The following is a 21,016-nucleotide window of genomic DNA, read 5'->3' as shown; positions in this document are numbered from 1 at the left end:
TATTACTAGAACCAGTCCAATCACCTTCACCAGAACCAATGCCCCCATCCACCACTTGCCTCTCCCGGTAGCAAACACCTGACAAATGCAAGTTCTTGGGACGGGCCTCCAGCTGTGTGTGCTTAGGTCCTCACCAGAGTGAACATGGGGCCAGGGCACCCACCCAGAAGGAACCAGGGCCGCGTTGGGCGCTGTTCTCACCGCAGCAGGGAGCCTGCCCCTTCCCGGGCACTATGCCTTCACGCATCAGGCGCCAGGAGAGGCTGACACCGTCCTGAGCTTCCTGCCACCTGCAGGCTCCGGCGGCTGGGGTGGGGGGTTCGGTCACATGCTGGCTGGAAGGGCGCTCGCGTCAACGCGGAGCTGAGTGCGGGCTCCGCTGGCCCCTCCTCTGACGTCCTCGCCGCCGCCTCCCCGCCCCGCCCTCCGGTGGCAGGAGAGCTGCTGGCGCGGACGGAGCCGTAGCTGCCTGGCGGCGGGCGGCAGGGCGGTGGGCGGCCGGGCGGGCAGGCTGGACCGGTGCGCAGGGCGGACTGAGCCCGCGCCGGCAGGGAGCGGGCACCATGGTGCTGTCGGTGCCCGTGATCGCGCTGGGCGCCACGCTGGGCACGGCCACCAGCATCCTAGCTCTGTGCGGGGTCACCTGCCTGTGCCGGCACATGCACCCCAAGAAGGGGGTGCTGCAGCGGGACCGGGACCCTGACCCGGAGAAGGCGAGGCCCGGCGTCCTCCAGCCCGCCCAACAGGTGAGCGCGCGGCGCCCGGGCCTCCCCGGGAGAGGGGGGGCGGTCTCCGGGTGCAGCGCAGGGACCTGGGGTGTGGGAGCTGGAGTCAGGGTTCTGCTTTGCGCCACCGTGCTGGGCAGGGAGCGGGGCAGGCAGAGGGTTGTAATACGGCTGTGAGAGACTGGGACTTGGGGGACAAAGAGGAACAGGAATGGGGACAGCCAGGGCTAGCGGGGAGGGAAGGGGAAGGAGTGGAAAAGGGGACTTGGATAGGAATTGGGGCTGGGAGTGGAATGTGGGGGGCTTGGAGGGGAGCGTGGGGGCGGGAGGAGAGGGAGTCTGGAAGGAAAGATGGGAGGGGCCGTGGGAAGGTGGGAAGGAGACAGAGGAAATGTGGGGAAGGAGAAGCTTGCAGAATTGGGGAGAGGAGGAAAGGGACAGTGAGAGGGAAGAGCAGGTGGTGGGAGGGAGGATCATGGGCTGGTGTAGGGAAATCACCCCAAACCAGAGGGGAGGGGCTGCTGCACAGGTGGGGGTGGAAGCGGGGGCTGCAGAGGGGTCAGCTGGACCAGGAGTGCGAATGTGGAGAGGCCTGAGGAGTCTGGCCTCACCCAGCAGCCCTCAGCTCCAGCCCAGCCTGAGGGGCTTGCTGTTGCCTCCCCCACTCCCCTCCATGGCCTTCCAGATGTATCCGAAGATGTCCCTGGAGACAGAAGGGCTTTTATCCTCTGCACTGGCTTGTTTCCGAAGGCCCTTTGGGAAGGGGTTTGGAAGGGTCTCCCCATATAGGCTGTGAACCCAGGATGCATCCCAAGGTGGGAGAGCAAAATGTCCTCTGGGGATGGGAGGAGAGAGTCTGGCTGGTTGGAGTGTTGAGGAAGGCTGGCCTGGGCAGGGCCATGACTTAAGGACTCCCAAGGCTCTTAGATTCCTTCTAGAGCACATGTGTCAAACACAAGGCCCGCGGGCCAAATCCGTCCTGCCAGGCCTTGCAATGTGGCCCGCACCGCGCTGTCATCACTGCACTCCGCTGCGTTTCCATCACAATGACAGTTTATGACTGTTCAGTAAACCATTCGGCCCGCGATTTAGGCTGGATTTTAGATTTTGGCCCCTTCTCTGATTGAGTTCGACACCCCTATTCTAGAGTGTAGAGTCAGGAGTGGCACTACCATGCTACCCTTCCACTTCCCTTTCCATCAATTATTCAGAAGCTCTGAGTCGTAGCTGCCTGGGGCCCATGTCAGTCACTGTATAGTGGAAGTAGGAGGAAATGGCTGCTGTCCTTGAGGCACTGACATTCCAATAAAAGTGACATGACACTGGCAGGAATAGGAGCCAGCCGGGCAGCGGGTGTGACCCCGGAAATCACCTGGAAATGGCAGGAGTGGGCTCCCTCCCGGGGCAGCGGGGAGCAGGGGGTGATGCGCCCTTCTCCAAGAGTTGTGGCCTGCTGCCTCTCAACCTGCCTCTCAACCTTCTCCTGCCCAGCATCCTAAAGGGCAGCCATTCTTCTGCCTTTCGCAGGGGTGGCTCTGCAGGCACAACCCCTCCCCTTCTCAGAGAGGACCACGGGAAGGGGTTGTAGTGAATGAGCCCTGGGATCCCTTCCAGCTCTTCCATTTTATTGATGACCCACACCATGGCCAATAATCTCTCCCAGCTGTCCATCCCCTGCCACTGCTCACCGAGTGTGGAGCACGTCAGAGCAGCTCCCTGCGGGGCACGTACTGTGCACTAGGCACTGTTCTAAGGGTTTTCCGCTTAAGGCATTCAACAGCTCAATGAAGGACATATATGTTTAATATACGTTTATATGTTCAGTATAAAGATGAGGAAGCTAAGGCTCAGATAGGGTAAGTGACTTCCCCAAGGTCACACGGCTAGAGAAGTTTTAGAGCTGGATTTGGAAGTCTATGCTGTTAGCATTCCCCGCCACTCCTTAGGCTGGAGCTGGCAGCCACCTCCCCAGCCAAACTCGTGCCTGCTCCTCCTCGCATGGGCAGTCTGGAATTGTGATCCCTCGTAAAGACACCAACCCCTCCTGCTTCCCTCTGGCGTTTCACACAGATGGCTCCATGTTCTCTGTAAGTCTCTTCCTGTTCACATGGTGTGTTCTCAGGGGGGACTTTATCCACTGCCACGTGTAATAAAGCACCCCCTCCCCCACCACCCTATGGCCTATGTCCCGTCCACATTCTTTTATGGCACTTAGGACAATTGCGTGCGATCTTTCATAGCTGCCTACTTACATGTTACTTTCCAGCACCTACTTCGCATCTGGAACCCAGTAGGTGCTCAATAGAAAACTGTTGACGAATAAATGCATCTCAGTGTCCAGCCCTGTGCGATATTGTCTGAGTGATTTCTCCACACGTGCCTGCAGGCGCCAGGCCTTTGCCAACCGGTGCTAGCTCAGCAGGGGCACATGAAACATTGGTGGGTACATGAGACCCATCATCCATCCACACCCCCTCACCTGGTTCCCTTCCATGTGACAGAGATTGGGGCAAGCTGGGGCTGAACCTCCAGGTGTGAATGTGGTGAAGCTGAGAGTTCAGTGTTAGTCCGCCTGCCACAGTGTTCAGGCTGAGTCAGCCATGACCCAGATGGAGTAAACAGACAAAAGACAGCACAGCTGACATTTCAGAGAAAAGGACGGAGGTGGTGCTGGGGTGGCAGGTGACAGCAGGGTAGTGGACATGGCACATGTTGAAAAGGGGGGAGGGGTTGGGGGAGGCTTTCTGAGGATGTCCTTTGAAGAGAGGGCATGGGGCTGGGTAGAAGGTTCTCGATTCCCATAGTCCCTGAGTCCTAGGATGTGTGAAGGATACGGAGTGGCTGCCATGTCTCCATAGTCTGTGGTTGTGCTTGCTGGGAAATGCCCTTAGATTGGCAGGCCATGCCTGGGAATCTCATGTCTGGCCCCGAGTGGTTGGAGGAAGCTGCAGTTTGTAGTGATGGGAGAAGAAAGTTGAGGTTCTCCAGGAGTTCTTACCTCAGGTCCCTAGACATTCCTTCCCGCCCCCTCACAAGGGGTCTGTGATAGAATTTTAACATTAGACGTTATTTTCACTAACCTCTAACAAAGCTAGCACCTCCTGTGAGTAGGAATATAAACAGCATAACACAGGAGTAGTAACAGTCTCAGTGACTTCGTCCCCAGGAGACCCGCAGACAGCTTCGGAGCACACTGTGGCTGCTGCAGAGACTTCACAATGTCATGATGCGCATGTCTAATTCTAAATCACGGTACTTATTAAATCTCCCGCTCGGTCCTATTACTTACTGAATGAATAAGGAGGCACACACAGAACTGCTTCACCCATTGGTGTTATTAGATGTCCCTCTGAAGCCTCATATCTGTTATAGTCAGCTTTTTCAAACATTTGGAACAGGTGTTCCCAGGCTCCTCCAGGCAGCGGAAGGAATCCACCGATGAAAAGCAGGCCAGAATTCTGTGAGGAGGTGGGAGACAGTGGAAGCCCCTGGTCAGGCATCGCTGTTCATGCCTTCAGCCTGCATCAGTGGTCCTTTGCTTTTCTGAAATACGCGTCCTGGACCCTTCATTCTGCCTCCTCAGACAATCCCTCAGCCTCGCCATGGGCAGTCTGTTGGGAGCCACAGGAACTCAGTGTCACTAGGACACCCCCTCAGGGTCTGGCAGGAACTCCCCCACTGTGGTCAGCGCAGCTTCCAAAGCTTGGTGATGGTGCAGGCATGTGATGGGTCAGCTTGAGCAAGGAGGCAGAGCTTGGGGAGCTCAACAGGGTTGAGTCACATGTAGTTTACCTGTTGGAAACGGCTACAAAGCATATTCCCCAAACCTGAATAGGATGATTGTTAACTGCCAGCCAGCTCAGGGCATTTTATTGCCTCCTGTTGGCCAAACACCTGAACAGCTGTGGGCTATTCCCGAAACTGACAACCTCTGGAAACCCTTTGATACCATACCCTTTAAAATATATATATTTCCACCTTGCTTTGGGACAAATTGTGTTTAATAAAAGCAGGGTTCCTTGGTCAAGGGTAGAGTCTTCTAGCTCCTTCAGCTGGAAGCTCCTCTGACCCCCAATGCCTTTCAAAAGTATCTTTTGTCCCCGGGCTCCTTCTTAATCATCTATGCACAGCCCTTTCTCCGGAAGGCTGAACCCTTTGTAAGGCTGGGGAAAAAGAACCCCTGCAACTGATGCTTGAACGAGGGGCTCCAACACTGTGTGAGTCTGTTTGAGCCGCTAAAACAAAAGACCACAGACTGGATGGCTTATCAGCAACATAAATGGATTTCTCAGTTCTGGGGGCTGGGAGGTCCAAGATCAAAGCTCTTGCAGAGTTGGTGTTGGGTGACAGCCTGCTTTCTGGACTTTTCACTCTAACCTCTCTCATATGGCAGAAGGGGCAAGGGAGCTCTCTTGAGCTGCTCTTATGAGGGCACTAATCCCATTTCTGAGGGCTCCACCCTCAGGACCAGTTACTTCCTAAAGGCCCCACCTCTGCACCACATGGAGGTTAGGTTACAACATAGGAATTTTAGGGGGACACAAGCATTCATGTTGTAGCAAACACTAATATATTGCTTCCAGGTTTTTGTGAAATAATATAAATAAGTGCTAAACTTGTATTAAACAATTTACTATGTATAGTGGAGTCTTTTTCTCCAAAGTCAGTAAGTGTACCTTTCATTTTTGTTGTATCCCTGACACTGTCTAGTGTGAGGCTAGGCACATGGTAACTCTTCAACGTATTTGACTTACATCATCATCATATTGTGACACCCACCAAATAAGAGAGGGAAGACACCAAGAAGTGCATATTTTTAAGTTTCTATTTCCACAAGACTTGAAATCAAGCCAATTTATTTAAGGTGCTATGATTAGGGGCTGGTCATGGCTGGGGATGTGCTTCTGGGCTTTTGTTTAAGCTCTGCCTTTTGACCCAGGAATTGGTTATGCAGGAGTGTGTTCACTTTATGAAAAAACTGCTCTACTTTTATGATTGTACTTCTCTCTAGGGAGTTACACTTCAGTATAGCATTTGTTAAATTTCATCACTCTGTGACATAATGTTTGTGAACATTAATTTCATATCAACCAATATTTTTATCACCAGGAGAACTTTGGGGCCATAATCTGAAGCCATGGCCCTCCTTTTTGTGGTTAGTCGCACACTATGTCCCTGGCCTGGCTGCTTTCCGCTGCTCCTCCCGGGGATGGGGTCTCATGGACATGCGTGTGGCCCTATCAACCCTCCCGCCTGTTCTCTGCTCCCTTAGACCATTGGAGCAACATTCGGACCACTTGTCTGAACTCCTACTCCTCACTCCTCATTGTGAGGATGGACCAGAGCCCAGATGCTGCATTTCATTAGCTAATAATAAGTTCATTCATTAAAAGTTAATGAGCATTAAAGGTTAATGTTAAGCACTGTGATACAGCAATGAAAAGACAGGCATATGTTCTTTCTGATAAGTGGGGAGACAGATAATGAAGCCAGTAGAACTTTCGCCAGTTTTGGGTGGCTGCTCTGCTGAGGCCTCCCCTGCAACTCAGGTATCCCAGGAGGCTCCATGAATTGCAAACCTCATTCCTGGAACTAACTTGACTCTGGGCTGCTGTGAGGTCTCACCTCCATGGAGTCTTACCCTTTAAAAGGATTCATTCCTCAACTGGTCTTCTGGCCAGTAGTCTTCTGTTCATTTAAACAAACAAACAAGAAATAGATCCCATTTCTGTAGAGAAATACAAAGTAGTGATAGTATAGCTCACATTTATTGAGTTCCTTTTATGTGTCCGGCAGTGTACTAAGCACTTTAACCATATTAATTGCATCCCTACAAGCTTCAGAAACCTTTCCCAGAAGCTTTGGATTGCTTTGCTGCCTCTTACCCACCAGGCTTCAGGCACTGGGTGCAATCCAGGGCCTTCCAGAGACATTTATATAGTAGACATGTTTGGGCTGGTTGCTTAGCAACATGGAAGACTGTATGAATTTTTCATAGAGAAATTAGCATAGATTATTTCAAGGAAATGAGCACATACCCATTGGAAACACAAGGCTCTTGGAAACACAATGCAGCCCCTATGTCTGTGTCCATTAATCCCTATCACATCTTCCCTTCCCACATCTCCTCTGGCACAGCGTACAGATAACTCGGGTGTGTGGCTGACTCTTCATGGGATTGATGCTTCGCTAGCACCCTTTGTGAACGCCAGCAGAAAACATTGCTGCATCCTCGGAAACGAGCAGATGCTCAGATACTGATCCAGGTTACCATCAAGCACCTGTGATGCAGGAAGGGATAGAGAGGCCATTGGACCACAGTGGAAAACACATGAAAAAGAAATCAGAGGGGGGCTTACGGCAACGTCGGAAGGAAAGGGAGAGACCAGAGGGGTGGGGAAGCAGCAGACCCAGAAGGAAATAAATAAAGAGCAACGGACCATCCAGAGTCTGGGACCAGCAGGACAAATCACAGTGAGCAGAGGTGATCCCTGTACTGTCCACCCTATTTGACCTACAACCTTCCCGTCACCAGTAACAGTTCATCTCCCACTTCCACCTGAGCGAAACTGTGTTCACTGCCCCTGGAGCTTATTTCTTACTAACACACATTGGGAAACCCTGCTCAGAGGATGGAGAAGAATAGCTTCACAGAGACAGGCTTTAACAACTAAGGGATTCTGTATGTTTATGTCACAGTCAACATGCTTATTCAGGCAAAGGTCCCCCTTAACACATTCCATGAGAAATAATGTTTATAGATTCCTAAAGGAAAGCAGAGGAAAAGGGTAGCTATCTTCCTTCCTCTCCCCTCAGTTATGTTTATTGAACATATATGATGTGTCAGAACTGTGCTTGGGGGTGTGAAACTGCCCTCTCCTCAATGATGCAGTGACCCTTTTTTAGTCCCCATGAAACTTAGTGTGTAGTGGGGTAACCAGAGTTAATAGAAGAAGAGCATGAAAAATGAAAATGTGTGATGCTATGAGAGTGTGAGATGGAATTGACCCAGTCAAGGTCAAGGAAAGGCTTCCCGGAGAGAGTGATGGCCAAGCTGATAGCTGGAGCTGGAGAAGTTAATCAGGTCAATGGGGTAGAGTGTGAGATTCTTCAGAGAGGGGAAGGGGCCTGTGCAAAGGCCCTGTGGCAGGATAAAGCCTAGCACAGAGGAGGGTCTAGGGAAAGGCCAGTGCACCTAAGAGCAGAGAGCAAGAGGAAGCTGGTGTATGATGAGACTAAATAGGTGGGCAGGGCCCTGAGCAACCAGGACATTCCACATGTGTCAAACACAAGGCCCGCGGGCCAAATCCGTCCCGCCAGGCCTTGCAATGTGGCCCGCACCGCGCTGTCATCACTGCACTCCGCTGCGTTTCCATCACAATGACAGTTTATGACTGTTCAGTAAACCATTCGGCCCGCGATTTAGGCTGGATTTTAGATTTTGGCCCCTTCTCTGATTGAGTTCGACACCCCTATATAGACGATGGACAAGTTCACTCATTCAGGCATCAAACATTTATTAATGTCTATGGGAGGGTTAGTAACATTTCAGGCATATCATGAGAAGGTAGAATTGTTAGGAAAAGACAATAATGTTGGACAAATAGAAGGCAACAGGAAAGGAGGAAGTCCAAATATGAGATAGGTTGACTCCATAAAAGAAGCCATAGACACAGTCTAGGAGCTGAGCAGCGCTGCGAGGACAGGGCAGCATGACCATCTCTCATTCTTAGGGTTGTCAGTCAATAGCACATAATACGCACACCGATGAGGGCCACTGACCTATGTACTGATGATATTAAAGTTAATGTTGTTTTCAAAGCTTTTTTAAAAATGGAGCTAAACTGCACATAAAGTGAACTATTTTAAAGTATACAAACCAGTGGCATTTAGCACACCACACTGCTGTGCAGCCACCACCTCCATCTAGATCTAAGACAGTGTCATCACCCCTGAAGACACTTCCATTCCTCTCGCCTCCTCCAGGCCCTGGCAGCCACCAGTTTGTGTCTTCTGTCTGTATGGATCTGCCTGTTCTGGACATTGCACATCATTGGAATTATAAAACATGCAACCTTTAGTGTCTGGCTCTTTTTCACTTAGCATAATGCTTTCAAGGTTCATCCATTTGGTAGTAGGTATTCATATTTTCTTTTTGTAGCTGAATGATATCCCATTGTATGGAGAGACCTCGTTTTGTTGATGAGCATGGGTTGATTCTACCTTTTGGTTATTGTGGATAGTGCTGCTGTGTACACTCCTACCCACGTGTTTGCTTATCTGTTGTCAGTTCTTTCAAATACGTATCTAGGAGTGGATTTCTGGGACTCTATGTTGGACTATATGAGAAACTACCAGACTGCTTTCCACAGTGGCCGCACCATGTTCCATTCCCACCAGGAGTGTAGGAGGGTTCCAGTTTCTTCATATCCTTGCCAACAGTTGTTATTTTTTTTTAAATTATTATTATAGCCATCCTAGTGGGTGTGAAATGGTATCATTGTGGTATTTTCTAAGCTTTTAATTAAAAAAAATAAAACTCATTTTTTAAATAATCATCGGTATCAAGTTTTTAATGAACATTTTTTCTCTGTGTTGAATGCCGATAACAATGAGTCCACATGGGCACATCAATGCAAAGGCTTCATCCATGCAAAGGCTCACGAGTCTCCGAAGGGGAGTGGAATGTATGGCAGTTCTGGCTCCCCTATTCTCCTAGCAAATGTACACCTGCTGCTCCATCCTTTAAATATGTTGCATGTTATCACTGTCACCTTCCCTCCCACCCATGGGTCCCGTATGCCTCTCGCAGGTACCTGGGGGGCTCTCCAAACCTGGTGCAATTGAGGCGATATCGACTATTCCTTTCAATATCATTTCCCCATGGATTGACATTACCAGGTCAAGACCATGCTGGGAGGGGCTTTGAACTTGTGTCAGTTCTCTGCACACACACTCAAACCTTCCCACGAAGGGGCTCCCTAAGTGCTAATGAAGTGAAGGGTTTTTAATTGATTTATCTTATAAAAATTCCTGGGAGATGTTTCCATGGTGTTTAAGGATATTACAGTGGTCTACAGTAAAATTTTGGGAAGCTAATAGGGGTTTGGGGGCGGACTTGGAATGCATTATGACTTTTCCCGTTTAAAGTAATAGCATACAAGTGGTTGCTGTCTGAAATTCACTGGCCAGTACATTTCCATGAACAGATGAGAGTCAGATAATGAGGGTGGTTGTATATATGAATATGAATGTGAATAAGAAAAAGGAGAAGGGTGTCCAATGGGAATTCTGTGAAATTGAGTTTTAGTGCATCTGGCATAGGCCCTGGAATATTTTGACATAGTTCACTGACTCCCTCGCGCTCCACTTATTAAGTCCAAGACATACTCTTTCTCCACAGGAAAACTGAGCTTGGCAAATAGCAAGAGAAAGAGGTTGAATGATAGCAGGAGCCAGTGAATGGGTGGATAGATGAATGGGGAGGAGGGATAAGGATACGTGGGGCTGTTGCCTCAGCTTGCAGCCAGGATAAAAATCACAAGGAGAAGGCACTGGACTTGCTGGAGAATCTCGGCTCCTGCCCCTAGTGGCACAGCAAGGAATCAAGACAAGTCTGCAGGGTGTGGTAGCCTTTCTACTGGTTTCCTTCCTTGTGAATCTCCCATCGCTTGACTACCCTGTGGACAATTTAAAACCCCTTTAGCCACAAGGCCAGTCAGATAATACTCAACAACCACATTTGACTTGGAAAAGTGTTACCAACCACACAGTTTGGGACTTGATGCTAAGAACGGCATCATGAGGGAGAAGTAGGTAATTGAGACAGGAGAGTGAAGACCTGGCTTTTCAAATAAAGTGAAGAACAGTGTTGCAGAAAGGATGGCATTTGAAAAGGAAAGAAAGGCTGGCTAAAGACATTTGGTCAGGCGACAAGAAGAGTTAGAGTTGCATGGGCAGAATAAGTTCAGGTGGCTCGAAGCTCAATCTGTCTGTCAGCCCCTCCACCTTTCTCACAGTGCACCCCAAGAACCTTCTAATGTGATCTCATTGCCAACAAGTCACTTCACATGGAAGAAAGGGCAAGGCTGTCAGAGAGTCATATAGCAAAGGCGGTGATGGTATACCAAGAGACGAAATGCTATAGGAAAATATCAGCAGGATCTGGAAGGCTTTTTGGCATGCTCCTTGCAATCTTGTCATCTGTTGAGCCCGTTTCTTACTATGCTAGTGGAACAGATCCTTTAAGTGGCAATACGACCATCACCCTTTGCAGGGCACTCAAAGCACACAGAGACGAAGCCAAAAAGGACGGGCGTAACCCATTGGTAACCACGCCATAGTAGACTTGAATTTGATTTTGGATACCCACCGGAATGAATTCTATATAACAACAATCTTGGTTTTGTGAGACCACTCAAAAGAGGAAATTACCCCTTAAAATAAAAATGTTCATTGTATGATCAAGCTATTGAGATATAAGAAGCAGCACATTTGATTCAGAGCCCAAACCTGAATTTGAATTTTGTCTCCATCACTTTCCAGCGAAGTGACCTTGACCTTGCTGAGCCCCACGTTTCTCATCAATAAAACAGAGATGATCACAATAAGGTTCTCTGAGGTAATGTTGACGACTACACTTTTGGAAGCACCCAGCACACTCCGCACTTGACTACTAATCAGAGTGTATTTTAGGCACCTGTGAGTCATTTCCTTATTTATTCTTTGTCAAAGCAATGACTCGACTGTACTTTCACTATGTAGGAAAGAGAGAGCCCATTAAAAGTATGCCAGACATGAAGAATGAAAGGTTCTGCAAGTGTGAGAAGGGGAGCATTTCTCAAATATTCATTCATGCAAAACTTATTCTTGATCACCTACTATGTGCACGGCACTGAGTCAGCACTGAGAACACTGCAGAGACAGAGCAGACAACCTCCCTGCCCTGCTGCAGCTCAGGTTCTAGGGGTAGAGATGCTCTCACACAGTCCAACTAATGATTACAAGAGTACAGCTATGTTAGGTGTGTAGGGGAGGTCACTGGGCCTCCCAAGAAGGAAAAACTGATTAATGCTCTGATCGTCAACATTTCTGAAGATTCCTTAAACCCGTTACCCCTGAAGCCCACCGGCGGCTCAGGCAGGGCACTGTCCCAAGCTTGGTTGTCCCCATGGCCCCGAGTCTGGAAAGTGAGGATGGCACCACTGGTGTGTTTTCAGTTCCCTGGGCCTCGGCCTGAAATCCAGGCGACATCCTCAGTGCACAACCTGTCCCTAGCAGAGGCACATCAGAGCCTTTGGCCTCCGGGGGAGCAGAGAAGGGTGACTCTGGCTGCTGCCACCGTTGGGAAGAAACCAAGTCCCTGTGATTCCCACAGTCCGCCTTAAGAAGCGGCACTAATCACAACTGTCCATGAAATGGTTACTGGATTAAGAAATGGCATTAATCATTAAATTGCCATGAAAACAACTAATGTAAAAGGATTTGACTTACATACTAGATGGTTACTCTTCATTCCCATCGTTTTACTTTTCCCTCTGCTTTATGAAACTTCCCTCAGTAACCTACTTTAAATGTGCCGTCCGCTACTCCAAAACTCTCATTGATAGGGTACTCAAGCCATGTGAGCTGTTACTATTATATAAAACCTAATAATTAATCATAATGAAGGGAGAGTCTGTGCATCAGAGAATGTGTACAAACTGGCAAAGGTCAGGACCAACAATGACAAAGCCTCTGTTTGCTCAAGGCCAGATGGTTTCAAAACTGCTTTTGTTTTCCCAGTGGATCCAGGCTTCCAGTGTGGGGCACTGTGCATCTTGAAGCCTTGATACGTTCTGGCCAAACAGACACACATGCTGATAAGAAGGTGCAATTATTGTCCTAAAAAGCTTGAAATGAGCTGAGGGAAAAATAGTTCCCATTTGTAGTACCTTGGAACCAAATACTCTGATGTTACTGACCTTCAGTGACCAAATCGCACGTTTGTGACAACATTTTTAAACTGTTGGAATGTTGACTCATATAATGCAGAAGGAAGATAGCGTAGGTTTGCATCTAATTTAAAAGAAGGATCAGCTACATCTATGGCTGATACTCACCAGCTGATACTCATCTGCTCAAATGACAGCTGGGAGGAGGATGCTAGAAGCATCCCCTTAGTGGCTGTCCCTTGAAATCTCCTTGCTGACCACTCACGAAAGTCACATGGAAGACCCAGCCTGTTATCCAGTGATGCTCAGGGATTGTGCTTTTTCAGAAGAGGTGACCTGAGCAGTGACCATGGCCGTACGTTTCTAATGCAGCTCTCTTATTCTTCCCTTTGCCTACACATTTCTCCATCTCTAAGCACTGTTGAATCTTCCTTGGAGGAGTCACCAGCATGGCTGCTTTCCCTTTTCTATCTTGACAGGTATTTCCTGGCCTGGTCCTTGCTCCCTCTCACCTGGATACTCGCACCATGCCTCTGGCTGGACATCTCACCTCCATTTTCCCCCTGCATGCACCTGATACTTGGATTTATGAAAATACTGTGTTGCTCATGTCATTCTCCGATTCATGAACTGCCAATTGTTTGGTAGGCATTCGAAGCTATTCATGGTCTGGCCTCACCATTCCTTTGTAAATCTATTTCTCCAACCCCTCCAAACTTTCTCTTCGGCTAGTTTGCCAGACTCACAATGCCCCAAGTGTGCTCCGTGTACCCCTGCTGCTATCAATCTCCATTGGAGGCAACTCCCCCTCTCCTATCCATAGTTGTCTTTGAATGTTGGGCTTAATCCCTTCCTCCAGGAAACCTTCTTTGATCTCATTGATGATGAGACGCTCCTTCTTAGGACTCTGTAGCACACAGTCCAGACATTTGGCCTTTTAAGACTATCTTCTATATGTGTTTATCCTTTTATAAGTATGCATCAGGTAAGGCATATAGCTTTTAACTTGCTTATCAAGTCTTACTCATTGGTAGTAGCTTCCTGGAGCTCTAAGCTGGGCAGGCTGTATCTGAACACAGCAGGAAAGCATGCATTAGTTGATTAGTCATGTCTGCCATGGGCAGAGGTAGGAGAGCTGTAGCATAAGCACTTCATATTTTTGGTTTATGGGATGGTGTCCATCATTGGAGGGTAAATTTCCCAAAGGCAGGGCCTTATTTATGTATCTTCTGTGTTCTGTTTGGCTAGAAATCTGAGGGTTGCTTAATTGGAGGATTTTGGCTTAAAACCAAAATATAAGAAAAATATAATAAAATAGTAATTATCCTGTTTTTAAGTCACACTACAACTTCGCTGTTTCTGACCTGCCAGGTTAGAAACTGATGTGCCTTTAGGTGTCTGCACATAAGTGGGTGGATGTCTTCAGTTATAGATTCTCAGGACTTATTTTCCTTAATGAAGGACGATATTCAAGTGCTCCAAGGGTTCTACAGAATTCACCTCCTTTCTCTCCCACTAAGGAAAGCTTATCAGAATGCAGGAAGTATTATTATGTAAATAACCTTAAATGTGCTCTAACTAATTTTTAAATGGGTAAAAAAAAAAAAAATATTAAATGTCAGTACTTAACTATTATTTAAGAAATATTGGCTGAAGCTGGTTTGGCTCAGTGGATAGAGTAGGGGTGTCGAACTCAATCAGAGAAGGGGCCAAAATCTAAAATCCAGCCTAAATCGCGGGCCGAATGGTTTACTGAACAGTCATAAACTGTCATTGTGATGGAAACGCAGCGGAGTGCAGTGATGACAGCGCGGTGTGGGCCACATTGCAAGGCCCGGCAGGACGGATTTGGCCCACGGGCCTTGTGTTTGACACATGTGGGATAGAGTGTCGGCCTACGAACTGAAAGGTCCCAGGTTCGATTCTGGTCAAGGGCATGTACCTTGGTTGCGGGCACATCCCCAGTAGGGGGTGTGCAGGAGGCAGCTGATTGATGTTTCTCTCTCATCGATGTTTCTGACTCTATTCTCCCTTTCTCTCTGTAAAAAAATCAATAAAATATATTTTTAAAAATATTGGCATAACACAAAGGTTAAAAATTGTTGCCTTTGTCAATGGTTTCATCAATTAGCTGATCATCATAGAATCAAAAAATCCTACAGCTGATCTGGTAGAAGATCCTGAATTCGATGTCAAGGAAACTGGTATATAATGAGATATGTCAGCCTTTAGTACCAAAATGACTTTTCCACATTAAAAACATAGCCCCAACAAAGGAGAAACAGAAAAGTGCTTAAAGCATTCAAATGGACTCTGTTGGTTAAGACCATGGAGATCAATATTAAGCATGTATGTTCCCATCAGACAGACTTATTCATGATGTAGGGCTGAGATATCCCTCTGAAATATGGATTCAGTTTAACAGAAAGACTTTTATGACCCTAGTAAATCAATACAATGGGAGCAGGGCAGTGAGTGGAAATTATGGAAGTTAAAGTCTGCCTAGGACGCTTTGCTCTGAGTCAAATCCATTGCCGATAGCCCTGCCAAGGTGGCTGGAGATAGGAGAATAAGGATGGGGTAGGTGGGGCGGGAAAGCTATAGTTGAGCCCTAGATTGCTGATCAAAGAGGTTTTCTTTGACCTTTGAAAAACTCCAACTTTGAAATAGTGCTTATGACGAGCATTGAGGTTACAACATAATGTTGACATTTTGACTCCTGTCACAAATGAAACATATTTTCTGCATGAAGTATGACAAGCCCAGATTTAGATCTGAGCAGTAGCAAAGCTGATGTCCAAACAGCTAGGCAGTTCATTAAAAAAAAACAAACCAGGACACCTGGATGCAGTAAGAATGAGGTCATCAAACTATTGATGTGGCACCTGCTAGCAAATAAAAAACAATGATCTAGACATTTTTATTTTTACCTGCTTATGGTTAGCATCCAAGATGCAGCCTCAGGGAATCATGTAGAGCATGGTTAGCAACACTGGCTTAGGGATGAACTTGGGTTCGAGCCCAGAGCTGTCTGACACTAGCTGTGGAATCTTGGACAAGTTTCAAACTCTCTGAGCCTTACTTTCCTTCTCTGTAGAGAAAAGAATTAAGATATTTTTATTTATGTATGTTGGGGTATAGAATAAGAAGATGTTAGACACTTATTTATAGGGTTGCGTGAGGATTAAGTACAATGAAGTCTGTAGCACTTCCAAGAGCATTTGGTCCATAGGAAGTGGTCAAGGGATGGTGGCCTTATCGATGGTATTGTGGTGTAACTGATGAAGTCCATGCAGGATCACCTATGAGAAGTAAATCTTTAGGTGGGATCTTGCTATTTTGTGGTTTCCAGTCCAGTTTTGTTTTAATTCTGTTTCCTCTGAAAATGTTGGGATAATGTCAACATTCATTTCCTTCCTCTTCTCAGGGGGCTTTTAGCTTTAGTTGCACCTGCTGTTCTCTGAACATACCATAGACTTTCAAGTCACTGCCTTGACCAGAATGCCATTCTCTCACCCTTCCACCTGACAAACTGCTGCCCAGGTTTCGGGGCGGGGGGCACTCTACCAAGCGTCAAAACCTCTGAATCTTCCTTAAAGTCACCTATCTCCAATACACACACTGTACCCTGCATCCTCCTGAGGAAAAGTTTAATGTGTTTCTATGTTCTCTGTCTCATATTTTGCTGGTCTCCATCATAGCAGTTATTATACTAATTCCCCCCCCCACTGCCCACTCCTCCCTAACCATATATTGTGTGAGGGCAGTGACCAGTGTCTTTCATGGCCTCCATCACAAAAAAATTCTCAATGTTGAATCATGACAGATGGAATGAATAAATGGATGGCTGGGGTAGGAGGTGGGACATTTTCCTCCAACCCCAGCATGCTTTTCCTTAAATCTCCCCAAGACCTTAGAAAGAGAACATACCATTGAATGTTTGATTCTTTGGTCTGACTCAGACAGGGAAGTGCATGGATGATCTGGGAATCCTCTATGCTCCACAGTCTCATGCCTGGGTTCAAATACCGGCTCTGTGTCTAGTTAATTGTGTGACTTTAGACTTATGTCCTCTGTGCCTCAGTGATCTCCTCTATAAAGTGAGATAACAGTGACCCCTCCCTCATGAGGTTGTGAGGTTTAAATGGAAACCTATGGGTAAGACGATTAATTCTAGATATGTTTTTCCTGCAAATTTGGGGTTAAGAAGCCTTTAAATGCTTAGTAGACACAACTCTTCCTTCTACTCACCCCATTCCCATCTGTCTCTGTTTCAATTATACTTCTACCTAAAATTGCCTTTTTTAATCTACTGGTTTCTTATTTCCTATTCCACTGGCCATGCTCACTCCACGAGGAAAATGATTGGACAGTGTTATTTCGCAGCTGACCGTATCTTAGAGATTTAATAAATACTGAACAAAAGATTGGAGGAATGACTACCAGCAGAGACAAGGTTTGCACTGGGCCTGGCTGTTATTCCCAGCTGTGTCACATTCCTGCCTGGTTGGAAGAGGCACATTTACCCGACTGACAGCAGGGCTAACCCACCAACATAGCAGCTAGGGGTTAAGACTGTGGTTGGCCAACCACACACTAGCCCTTTTAGATTTTATAATCACCACAGACGGGAAAGAGACTAGCAGGGGGTGAGTCCCCAGGGAAGGGATTTGAGAAAGGACGGGACACAGACTTGTAATAAACAGAATAGGAGGTGTTGGAAGGGATAACAAAAGATGATGTGGTGGCAGGGTTGCCATGGAAACACTGCTTGGTACATGGACCAAAAGATAAGCTGCTTCAAAGTGAATTTCAACTTTGCAGCTTGAAATATGCTAACCCCCCTGAGACCTGACCCTGTGGGTTGGCAGATAAGCAGCCAAGAGGTAGAGATCTGGTCCCAGCAGCTCCCTAGGAGTGGAGATCTACCAGACAAATGCTTGTGGGGAGCTCAAAGGACTTTATTGAGAGACAGGGAGGTTGTGCCTGTGAGCCCCTCACCATGCAAAAGGACATTCCTACATCTACCCGACCTTTCTCAAACAGGGCATCTTCATCTCAGCCTCTGGGAGTGCCCACATCATGGTCAGGTTAGGAGCCTCTTAGACATGCAAATTTCTCAGGCTCCACCTAAAACCTCTGAGTCAAACCCCCTTTTCCTAGGAATCTGAATTTTACCTTTTTCCAGGTGAAACTTATGACACCAAATGTGGGCACCAGGATTTACAAGCCTGTTCCTCTGTCTGAAGGTGCTGGAGGGGGCAGAATAAGAGGTGATAGGTCAGGCAGTGACCCAGGCATCACTTTAAGTGGCACCAAAGCATGGCTGAATGGTAAAGTATAAGTAGAAATGTGAGGGGGTAGGTAAAGGGGCTGGAGGCACAGCAGGGTGGCTCAATGTAGGGTTCTGAAGTGGTTCAGCCTGGGTTTGAATCAAACCCTTACTGTTCAAAAGCTGGCAATGTGTCTTTATCTATAAGATGGGATTGATCATGGTAGCATTTCGTGATAGGGTTATTAGGAGGATCCATTGAGTTTATATCCCAACAGTGCAGAACACAGGTGGACAGAACCACAAGGTAGAAGAGGCTGGGACTTTGAGTTGAAGAAAAACCAGCAGACTCTTTTCAGACTGTGAGAAATCAGGTGTTATTGTGTTCAGGCACTGAGGATTAGGGATTGTTTGTTACATAGCATTGGCCTTTCCTGACTGATGCAAGGCTGTTAGCAAGTGACGTGCTGGCTTTGAAGATTCAAGCAGTTGTGGGTGTGTGCGAGGATGCTCCACAGAGGGAGATGGCAGAGGGAGTCAAGTCTATTTGTTGGTTAAGGCTGCCGAGGTCTATGGCTGCACCCCAAATTTTCTCTAGAAGAGTTATCTATATGATTGGAAGGAAACTTGGAGAGAGGGCTGTTCCCAAGCAGACTCAGCATCTAGGAGTTGATCTTTCTGTGGAGGCAAAATTAGTTTTCTTCCATTCACTTCTAGCTCCACTTACCACATATTGGCCAACATAGGGAGAGAGAGTCCTGCTTCTCCATTAGGGGAGAGTGGGGGCAGGGGTGAGCAGAGGGACTGTGGTGCCAGCTAGTGTCCTCTGAATATCCTAAGTCACAAAATAAACAGGGGAAACTTTTCATGCTAAAACCATCTTATGGAGTCAAATACAAAACGTCACATGAATTTTAAGATATTATATCGATAGAACTAGAAATTTCAAGAAAAAATTCGCGACTGCTCCTGAAGACTTCTTCTCTGGAGTAAGCACCCCCATTTTACAGATGAAGTAACTGGGGACAGAGATTAATTAACCAGACCCACTATTTAAGTAGCAAGTAATTGGACTCCAGCCAAGTTTGCACGCTGACCACCAGGTTCTATTTCAAACTCCTGTACACATGATAGTGTATGTACTGACCAGTATTAGGGCCCAGAATGACAGGGGTGGTGGGTGCCTCTTCCCTGGCCCAGCGCCCCACCAGGGCTTCGTCGTGCTTAGCTGCAGAACCCAGCTGCAATGGCCCATGTTTGGCATCATCCAAATACTCTATGTCCATCTCTTCCTTCTCCTCTTTAAAGTTCGAGTATAAGGGGCAACACCAGTAGTCCCCTTTTCGAGCAGAGTCTGCTATCTGTGATGCTTTAAGATGGAGCCCCAAAGTGAACACCCAAATCAATAAATGGCCCTCAGGTGGAGAAAGTGTTCGTGTCACAAAAGGGGTCATCACCTCACATCTCTGTAAAGTTGAATGTTTGTTTCCAGTTCATTAATTACACAATTAATTTCTCTTTTCCCAACATAAGCCTCACGGGGAAAGACAGCATCTGTCTTGTCACTTCTGTTTCCCTAACATTGAGCACAGGATCTGGCCTGTGCTGAGGCTCAATAAATATTTGTTCAATAAATGAAGGTTTGCCCTCGCCCACCCCATGCCATTCGTCTTACTTAGCCTGGATTACAGGAAAGCTGAGCCTGCCAGCGGCCTCTATCCAGGGATGCAGGAGGGAGAGGAGGAGGGGGGCATGCACAGGGCCCAGGGCGTTACTGAGCCAGCCACCAGCTGGTTTGAAGGGCGACTGCTGGATCGGGGAAGTGTCTCTTCCAAAGGCCACTGAAGACAAGCTTGGGAGGGGTAGTGAGGAGGAGGGGAAGGGAGTTCCATGTTTGGTTTCCAGCTTGAAGTGGGCAAGTCCCCCTGCCCTCCATGGAGTTTTAACTCTTAACACATCTGGATGACCCCAGGGTAGACACAGAGTGTCTGAGAAGCCCCAGGGTGGGGGCATGGGTGTGACAGTGAGGCAGTGCCCTCTTGAAGCTGCAGGAGCCCATGCAGAGCTGGCTTGGTGAGGAGGAGAAAGTGGTTCAAGGTCCAGAGACCCATAGACAGGGCGAATCCAAGGAGACACATTGGAGGGTTTGGTGCCCCATCCCAGGGTGTTCCTCCAGCTCTGTACCTGCAATGCCAAGCACAGCGGGACATTCCCTAATTGTTGAATGTCTGGAAACCTTCCCAGATCCATCCTGCATCTACGTTCCCAGGTCATCTTCCCTGGGTTCATGGAATATTTAGAGAGAGAATCCCCACTTCCAATCCTGCCACAGCTGCATCGCTGTGTGAAGCACAGGTCCTTCCATGAGGGTCTGTTCCCCTGCCCGCCTCCTTCCTCCCAGGGGGGTTCCTGTTCTCCACCTACAATCTTTTCCCAGGCTCCCTTCCTCAACACCCAAACCTCTTTTCTGCTTCTTGGTCACTGAAGTTTAAGCTATTTAAGTGGAAATATAGATGCATTTGAACAATGTGGTAGAACGGGGTTTTGGAATGCAATACATACAATTGTACAAGAAAACATGATCAGTAATCAGCTGCTGCTCTCACTGCTTGAAGAGGTTCATGCACTAGTCATCAGACTGCTCTCAGCCAGTCCAGGGCTATATATCACCTGCCATCAAGGGCAGTCATTACCACACAGGACCTTACCAAGGCCAGGCAAAGATAAATAGCGAATGAGGATGCCTTTGGCTGGATGCAAAGAAGTTTGGGGTTGCCAGGGGGTGGTATCTGACCCTAGGCAGAATTTCTATACACCAGGGTCATGACCTCCTATGATACTTGTTAAAAATGCAGTGCATCGCCGAAACCAGTTTGGCTCAGTGGATAGAGCGTCGTTCTGTGGACTGAAAGGTCCCAGGTTTGATTCCGACCAAGGGCATGTACATTGGCCCGGTAGGGGATGTGCAGAAGGCAGCTGGTCGATGTTTCTCTCTCATCAATGTTTCTAGCTCTCTATCCCTCTCCCTTCCTCTCTGTAAAAAAATCAATAAAATATATATATTTTAAAATGCAATGCATTAGTTT

The 21,016-nt window shown here is 47.6% G+C and overlaps 1 protein-coding gene across 1 annotated transcript in view; it reads left to right on the top strand.

The window, feature by feature from the left end:
- Positions 1-429: 429 nt before the first annotated feature.
- Positions 430-21,016, top strand: part of SYT13 (synaptotagmin 13) — a 34,209-nt gene continuing 13,622 nt past the window's right edge. Inside the window, exon 1 of the mRNA XM_045577635.1 lies at positions 430-746. Within this exon, the coding sequence (XP_045433591.1) occupies positions 564-746 (183 nt within the window). The 5' untranslated portion in view covers positions 430-563. The remainder of the gene's footprint in view (positions 747-21,016) is intronic.

The sequence above is a fragment of the Pipistrellus kuhlii genome, unplaced genomic scaffold (genome assembly GCF_014108245.1).
Source record: "Pipistrellus kuhlii isolate mPipKuh1 unplaced genomic scaffold, mPipKuh1.p scaffold_m20_p_9, whole genome shotgun sequence".
NCBI lineage: Eukaryota > Metazoa > Chordata > Mammalia > Chiroptera > Vespertilionidae > Pipistrellus > Pipistrellus kuhlii.
Note: the sequence above shows the minus strand (reverse complement) of the source record. Positions and strands in the feature narration are given on the sequence as shown.